General features: G+C 42.4%; 1 protein-coding gene across 2 annotated transcripts in view; it reads left to right on the top strand.

The window, feature by feature from the left end:
- Positions 1-2,533, top strand: part of LOC134862774 (kallikrein-4-like) — a 3,042-nt gene extending 509 nt beyond the window's left edge. Inside the window, exons 2-6 of one of the 2 annotated variants that reach the window (XM_063880859.1) lie at positions 112-298; positions 481-663; positions 751-800; positions 1,651-1,799; positions 1,896-2,533. In XM_063880859.1, the coding sequence (XP_063736929.1) occupies positions 112-298; positions 481-663; positions 751-800; positions 1,651-1,799; positions 1,896-2,063 (737 nt within the window). In that variant the 3' untranslated portion in view covers positions 2,064-2,533. Of the gene's footprint in view, positions 1-111; positions 299-480; positions 664-750; positions 807-1,650; positions 1,800-1,895 lie in introns of both variants that reach the window. The other variant, XM_063880858.1, reaches the window with a different exon arrangement.
- The last annotated feature ends 6,582 nt before the right edge of the window (positions 2,534-9,115 follow it).

Here is a 9,115-nt window from a genome sequence, read left to right as displayed (position 1 = left end):
TAATTCAGCAGGTGATCCTATATGTTCATGAAATGGTATGTGTGTGTGAAACTAAAACGGAGCATTTTCTGTCAGCTCAGATTGTAGTTCTGCTTTTTTAAACTCTTTCAGGTGTGACAGAGAGCAGAGTGGTGGATCTGCAGAAGAGAATCATCGGAGGTGTCGAGTGCGCCAAAACTGACCGTCTGTACCATGTGAAGCTGGTAATAAGTAATGGGAATCAGGAGTACTTGTGTGGTGGAACTCTGATCAATAAGAATTGGATTCTGACTGCGGGTCACTGTGTGCAGAAGGGAGAGTGAGAAAGTTTGACTTAATAATATGTACACACATTTCATCTTTAAAAAACAGAGTCATGTGAAAGTGGAGTTGAACTAACCTAAAATAACACGTCTTCATTTTAAATATCCTCAGCAATTACAATCCGATGCATTTGCAACACATTACTGACGTCACTCTTTAAACTTCATTAATTGGCAGGACGGTGACAGCAGTACTAGCTTTACATCCAGGTTCCAATAAAAAAGCTGTTGTTTTCAAACCGGATCCTAAAAGAATGAAAGATAAAAAAGGGACCCATGACATCGCGCTGCTGAAGCTACCTCATTCTGTGAAGGGATTTCCTACAGCAACACTCCCCGAGTGTAGCAGCCGTCCTGCACTGTGAGTTGTGATCTTTAATAAGTCAGAGAGTTAAACTCCAAAGGATCTCAAACCCAGATTAACCCCGACGCCTTTTATGTATTTCAGAGGTGATACAGTTCAGGTTGCAGGTCATGCCGCCACAACGGACGATGAAGGTACAGGTGAGATGAATCTTGTTCATTTTATAATAACTTCTGCACACAGCTCTTTTCAAACTTAGGATTATCATATTTGAACATATTTATACAACATTGAGTTTTAACAACCAACATTAACCAATGTTCTGTTGTAACAAGTTCAGTTTAATTCTTCCTTTCTTTTCCCGTAAAATATATTGACTGAAGTGTTCTGGAGAACCAGTCCAGGTTAACAGGGTGGAAAACAGGTCGTTTCTTTCTGGTGGGATTTTCCTTTTAATGGTTGAGATGCGGCCAATAGAGAGGCTGGTAGTTAGTTCCAGCTGTTAGGTGTTCAGGAAAGGTGGTGATGTCGTTGAAACACATCTACATACTTAGAAAAACATGGCTTGGCGTTAGTGTTTTCAAGGTTCAAGGGTTTTTATTGTCATTGCACAACAGCTACAGCGTAGTTATGGCATTGAAGGTCTTAGCTCCTCCAACAGTGCAGCATGCTATAAAAGGACATAAGACAGTGATGAAGCAAAGATAATGAAGTACAACTCAAATATAGCGCAAAATGAAGCAGAGTACTCAGATTAGAGTAAAATAGTGCAGGTATTTTGTTAGGCCGGTCTAGAAGTAGTGCAGATGAAGTATAAATATGTCAGAGAAAATAAACAAACTCAAGAAGCTAAAATATGTAATGTTGAAAGTGATCAATAAGGCAGGATTCTATGTACATGTACACAGCGTGAGATGTACAATACCAGGATGTAAGACATTAAAGACCGTATGATCTACTCATAACTATTGAAATAACCATTTAAATGATAGATCTACAACATCAGAAGATAATGTAGTATCACACCTGTTGATGTTTATCTAGGAGACCCGCCTCAGCCAGGCACTTTCCAATGTGCAGACACCACGGTGGTCAAGTGTGATTTCAAAAACTGTCCGTCTAAAGAGCAACGCAGTTACTATAATCCGGATATGGTCTTCTGTTACAAAAAAGATGAAGTGGATACAAGTCCCGTGAGTTGGTCTCATTTACTAGTTAATACTAACCAACTATTCCAGTAAAGGAAGCAGAAGTCTGTGCTGAACTCTTTGTCCATCTCTCTCTCTCAGGGGGACTCTGGTGGAGGAGTGGTGTTCAACGGCATGATTTACGGAGTGCATATTGGTGGTGGTAAATATGCCTGTGATACACCAGGAATGGCTCTGGACATCTGTCAATACAAAAAATGGATCACTGATGTTACTGAGTCATTGTTTGGCAAATTCTTTAAAGGGTGAGAGGTCGTGTTATTTAGCAGACCTTCAGATCTACTAAAACCCTCTGATTGGCTCTAAATTGGCTGATGATACATTTACAATAGGTTGGTTTACATTAAATATCCAACTCTCATTAGAAAAGCTCTTTAAGATCATTTCAAAAGGAAGCGTCTGAGTTATAAATGTTAGTTTAACTTTATTGATGCAAACTTTTGTTACGGTACAAAATAAAGACGTATCTTTTCCCCTTTTTGAATTTAAACTTGGATTTAATTGTAGAATATAACCTTTAATCAACAGAGATTGCAGGATATGGTACAGATAGTATTTTAAAAACAACTCAAATATGAAGGTGTTTCTTTTGAACAGGCTGATCTCATGCTCTGCCGGCAGCTCTAAAGTAATGCATGTCATTCGTATGTTTCCCACCAAATCAACTCCTTGTTGAATGTTGTCATTTAAAGTAAATAAAGAGCCGTCTTCATTATTCACTGATTGTTTGTGTGTTTGTGAATACAGCGGCACAGGAAAACACTTCTGCACAATTCCTCTCATCAACATCTGTAAACCTGCACTCACTGTTTTGAGTCCATGGGGGGGGGGGATGCTTTATGTCACCAATAATGAAAGTGCTCTCCTACAGCAGTCTGCTGCCCCCGTTATACTTTCTTCAGGGTTTAGTATTTACCTGCTGCTCTCCCTGTGAAAGGATTTTTGAGTAAAGTAGAAGTACTCAGATCTTGTACTTGAGTAAAGTAGAAGTACTCAGATCTTGTACTTGAGTAAAGTAGAAGTACTCAGGTCTTGTACTTGAGTAAAATCTGAATTGTAATTCTCGCACATGGCTCTGAAAAAAACATGATGCATGCAGCGGCACACCACGCATTGACCGTGGGAAACCAGAAGATGGCAGCTTTTGCACAATAGATGCTCTATGAGCAGCTTCAGTAGCTATAACACACACACACACACACACACACACACACACACACACACACACACACACACACACACACACACACACACACACACACACACACACACACACACACAATAAATCACTTCCTGTCAGCAGGGTGCCAGCAATGATCATGATTGTCTGTGATGCATATGTGTGTGTGTGTTTGTGTGTGATGCATATGTGTGTGTGTGTGTGTGTGTGTGTGTGTGTGTGTGTGTGTGTGTGTGTGTGTGTGTGTGTGTGTGTGTGTGTGTGTGTGTGTGTGTTTGTGTGTGTATGTGTGTGTGTGTGTGTGTGTGTGTGTGTGTGTGTGTGTGTGTGTGTGTGTGTGTGTGTGTGTGTGTGTGTGTGTGTGTGTATGTGTGTGTGTGTGTGTGTGTGTGTGTGTGTGTGTGTGTGTGTGTGTGTGTGTGTGTACAAGACAGAAAGCCACTCTATTTGATATCATCCACCACCTTCCTCACGCTCTCCTCTCTTCGCTCTCATCCCTGATTAAAGAATGAGACAAGTATGTCACACATACTAATATGCACTCTCTCACACACACACACACACACACACACACACACACACACACACACACACACACACACACACACACACACACACACACACACACACACACACACACACACACTCTTGGAGGAAGATAGATTGAGCTGTTGCTGATCTGAGAGCGGTGGCAGGACACACATAAAGACGCAGTGAAACGTATCAGTGGAGCTTGTCAAGCTTTAAAGGGAGCAGTGAGTGTGGGGGGGGGTGTGCTCGTTCCCATGGAAACTGTGTAGTCAGCACATCTGTACGTGTTTTGCGCTGTCCTCTGTCATCGGCCTCTCTCCACCACAGCTGGACATGACAGCACACGCACACGCACACACACACACACACACACACACACACACACACACACACACACACACACACACACACACACACACACACACACACACACACACACACACACATATGTATAACACACACAAAGACACACTTGCTGCCCTGACCCCGTTGCTATAGAGACCACGGAGGCACCCTCAACCCACTGTGGGATGCTATCTTAGCATGTGAATAACAATACTTGTGTGTGTGTGTGTGTGTGTGTGTGTGTGTGTGTGTGTGTGTGTGTGTGTGTGTGTGTGTGTGTGTGTGTGTGTGTGTGTGTGTGTGTGTGTGTGTGTGTGTGTGAGTGTGTGTGTGTGGCTCAGACACAGGTTGCTTCTCTTCTGCTTCATCACCAGGTTTACTTTCATTTCCCCCCTCCCCTCTGTCTCTCTCCCTCTTTTTCTTTCTGTCTCTCGCCCGCTCTCCCTCCGAGCATGAGGAGAATCAATATGTTTTCAATTTGCCAGCAGCGCCTTCCTCCTCTGCATCCTAATCAGGATCCTCTGGCCCTTTAACTTCCAGAGATGGAGAAGGAAAGGAAGGAAGGAAGGAAAGAAGGAAGGAAGGAAGGAAGGAAGGAAGGAAAGAAGGAAGGAAGGAAGGAAGGAAGGAAGGAAGGAAGGAAGGAAGGAAGGAAGGAAGGAAGGAAGGAAGGAAGGAAGGAAGGAAGGAAGGAAGGAAGGAAGGAAGGAAGGAAGGAAGGAAGGAAGGAAGGAAGGAAGGGACATGTGGAAAAGAGACAGAGTGAAGAGTGGCTAACCTCAACCAGAGGACGTTTCAATCACACAACGAATCAGAGGAGCATCTGTTGACTGACATGCTCCTCTGATTCGCTGAAAGAGCAGGAGTCACATCCTGGTCACTCAATGCTTCACTTTTCCTACCTGAACATCAGCAGGAGACGGACTCTTTAAAGTAGAGACTCTACATACTGATATACACCTGAACATCAGCAGGAGAGGACTCTTTAAAGTAGAGACTCTACATACTGACATACACCTGAACATCAGCAGGAGAGGACTCTTTAAAGTAGAGACTCTACATACTGATATACACCTGACATCAGCAGGAGAGGACTCTTTAAAGTAGAGACACTACATACTGATATACACCTGAACATCAGCAGGAGAGGACTCTTTAAAGTAGAGACTCTACATACTGATATACACCTGAACATCAGCAGGAGAGGACTCTTTAAAGTAGAGACGCTACATACTGAATACACCTGAACATCAGCAGGAGAGGACTCTTTAAAGTAGAGACTCTACATACTGATATACACCTGAACATCAGCAGGAGAGGACTCTTTAAAGTAGAGACACTACATACTGATATACACCTGAACATCAGCAGGAGAGGACTCTTTAAAGTAGAGGACACTACATACTGATATACACCCTGAACATCAGCAGGAGAGGACTCTTTAAAGTAGAGACACTACATACTGATACACACCTGAACATCAGCAGGAGAGGACTCTTTAAAGTAGAGACACTATATACTGATATACACCTGAACATCAGCAGGGAGAGGACTCTTTAAAGTAGAGACACTACATACTGATACACACCTGAACATCAGCAGGAGAGGACTCTTTAAAAGTAGAGACACTATATACTGATATACACCTGAACATCAGCAGGAGAGGACTCTTTAAAGTAGAGACTCTACATACTGATATACACCTGAACATCAGCAGGAAAGGACTCTTTAAAGTAGAGACGCTACATACTGATATACACCTGAACATCAGCAGGAGAGGACTCTTTAAAGTAGAGACGCTACATACTGATATACACCTGAACATCAGCAGGAGAGGACTCTTTAAAGTAGAGACACTACATACTGATATACACCTGAACATCAGCAGGAGAGGACTCTTTAAAGTAGAGACACTACATACTGATATACACCTGAACATCAGCAGGAGAGGACTCTTTAAAGTAGAGACACTACATACTGATACACACCTGAACATCAGCAGGAGAGGACTCTTTAAAGTAGAGACACTATATACTGATATACACCTGAACATCAGCAGGAAAGGACTCTTTAAAGTAGAGACGCTACATACTGATATACACCTGAACATCAGCAGGAGAGGACTCTTTAAAGTAGAGACGCTACATACTGATATACACCTGAACATCAGCAGGAGAGGACTCTTTAAAGTAGAGACTCTACATACTGATATACACCTGAACATCAGCAGGAGAGGACTCTTTAAAGTAGAGACACTACATACTGATATACACCTGAACATCAGCAGGAGAGGACTCTTTAAAGTCCAGGTTGCGGGCTTCAGGGGAGGGATGGATGGTGCATCCATCAAGAGCTTTACAATCCTTACACCTCCTTCATGATATCAACATTATTTTCCGCTCCGTTGGTCTGAAGTGGAAACTAAACACTGTTATATTACCGAAGGACATTTTAAAATGCAGTCCTCGATCATGTGACAAAAGAGCTTTGATGGAAAAGAGGAATCAGCAGCAGGACAGAACTCCAAATACAGTACGCTGAAAAAACGGCGTCAATGCACAAGTTTTAATTTGTGCTTTTGAGGACTCAGAACCCTTCAACCCAAACCGTGTTTGAGAGCGTTGATGTTTTATTTATGCAATGCAAATGAATGGTGAAAGCAGGTCAGGAGGCCATGTCTTCAGTGAAGATGAGAAAGTACTGCACAGGAAACTCACTCTCCTAATAGTTGAGTGTGATGTTGTGTGTGTGTGTGAAAGGACTCTTTGCCTGTTTTCTAATAAACGGATAGATTTTGAATAAATGATCAAAGCCGTAGCGTTTTATGCGCTTTAACAAACACCATATTTCTCAAGCGCTCATTTCTTCACTGAGCATGCTGCTGTTTACGCCTCTGGAAACAGCGGAAATTTATTCAGGCAGGGTCAGCTAATGGGGAAAACCAAATTGGAATAAACTAGTGTTGGAACAAAGCTGCAGCGTGTAAAGCGTACGATTGTGCAACATAATAGCAGTCTCAGTGTTGTGCTGCACGGGTCCAACAGGAAACTCTGACCCACTTTATTCCAGCGCCTCAGCGTCGGTCCATTTGGTTGAGGGTAATTATAGTTATGTCTGAAAATGAATGTGGACATGATTTATTTAAATGATTCCACTTTAAGTGTTTCCACTGTTAATGATGGAGGAAGTGGAAACGCAGAGACACGTATTGTCTTTTATTCCAAAAACAACAGCTGGACCAACAGATGTGTCTCCATCCACTCTGAGAGGCTCCCCCATGTGAAGTCATTCCTAATCACTACGACAGAAGAGCCTCGTTTCATCATACCTGTTCTATCGTTCTTTAAAGAGTCCTCTCCTGCTGATGTTCAGGTGTATATCAGTATGTAGTGTCTCTACTTTAAAGAGTCCTCTCCTGCTGATGTTCAGGTGTATATCAGTATGTAGTGTCTCTACTTTAAAGAGTCCTCTCCTGCTGATGTTCAGGTGTATATCAGTATGTAGTGTCTCTACTTTAAAGAGTCCTCTCCTGCTGATGTTCAGGTGTATATCAGTATGTAGAGTCTCTACTTTAAAGAGTCCTCTCCTGCTGATGTTCAGGTATATATCAGTATGTAGAGTCTCTACTTTAAAGAGTCCTCTCCTGCTGATGTTCAGGTGTATATCAGTATGTAGAGTCTCTACTTTAAAGAGTCCTCTCCTGCTGATGTTCAGGTATATATCAGTATGTAGCGTCTCTACTTTAAAGAGTCCTCTCCTGCTGATGTTCAGGTGTATATCAGTATGTAGCGTCTCTACTTTAAAGAGTCCTCTCCTGCTGATGTTCAGGTGTATATCAGTATGTAGCGTCTCTACTTTAAAGAGTCCTCTCCTGCTGATGTTCAGGTGTATATCAGTATGTAGTGTCTCTACTTTAAAGAGTCCTCTCCTGCTGATGTTCAGGTGTATATCAGTATGTAGCGTCTCTACTTTAAAGAGTCCTCTCCTGCTGATGTTCAGGTGTATATCAGTATGTAGTGTCTCTACTTTAAAGAGTCCTCTCCTGCTGATGTTCAGGTGTATATCAGTATGTAGAGTCTCTACTTTAAAGAGTCCTCTCCTGCTGATGTTCAGGTGTATATCAGTATGTAGAGTCTCTACTTTAAAGAGTCCTCTCCTGCTGATGTTCAGGTGTATATCAGTATGTAGGGTCTCTACTTTAAAGAGTCCTCTCCTGCTGATGTTCAGGTGTATATCAGTATGTAGTGTCTCTACTTTAAAGAGTCCTCTCCTGCTGATGTTCAGGTGTATATCAGTATGTAGAGTCTCTACTTTAAAGAGTCCTCTCCTGCTGATGTTCAGGTGTATATCAGTATGTAGAGTCTCTACTTTAAAGAGTCCTCTCCTGCTGATGTTCAGGTGTATATCAGTATGTAGAGTCTCTACTTTAAAGAGTCCTCTCCTGCTGATGTTCAGGTGTATATCAGTATGTAGTATTCAAAAAGCTCTCCATTTTTCTGCTCTGATTGGTTAGCTGGCCAGCTCTGTTGTGATTGGTCAACAGCTTAGATATGTCGCGCCCTTTATCATGCACAATGTGTCGGAGCCCTAGCCAATAGGAAATAAACGCCCTCAGGAAGGAACACAGGGATTTTAGCCTCTGCAGACCATTTACATACACTACAACCTACAGATCACACTACAGGAGAGGGAACACCATATCAAGCAGAATAGGAACTCTTTAAGATCTCCTAAAGCTTCACACTTGTCTCCCTTTGCTCCCCTCCTCCCTCCTCCTTGTTCCTGCACCTCTTTTTTCTTTGTGTGACTTTGCTGGTGGCGCCGGAGCCGAGCGGCGGAGGAACTTGTGAAGTAGGCCAGGTTGCAGCAGGTAACGAGAGGCATTAATGCAGACGGGATGAGAGGGATGAGAGGAACAGGACAACCTGGCTCTCCCTCAGGCTACCAAGGGGGCAGGGAGAAGGAGAGGGAGAGGGAGGGAGAAACAAGTGCTCTAGACAGATTAAAATGGGAAAATATGAAGCAACACAGAAAGATAAGAGGTTAAAGGAGTGAGAGGAAAAGATTCAGGAGCTACATTAGCATTAATCACTCTAACAGGACGTGTGTGTTTGTCTTTGAATGATGCATGAATTACAAGAAACACTTTTAAAACTAAAAAGATCCGAAAGAAATGAAAATCAGTTTTCCGCTGCACCCTGCAAATTCAAATCTAACACAATTGAATTGTATTTGTTATATTGAT

This window comes from Eleginops maclovinus, chromosome 4, assembly GCF_036324505.1.
Source record: "Eleginops maclovinus isolate JMC-PN-2008 ecotype Puerto Natales chromosome 4, JC_Emac_rtc_rv5, whole genome shotgun sequence".
Lineage (NCBI taxonomy): Eukaryota > Metazoa > Chordata > Actinopteri > Perciformes > Eleginopidae > Eleginops > Eleginops maclovinus.
Note: the sequence above shows the minus strand (reverse complement) of the source record. Positions and strands in the feature narration are given on the sequence as shown.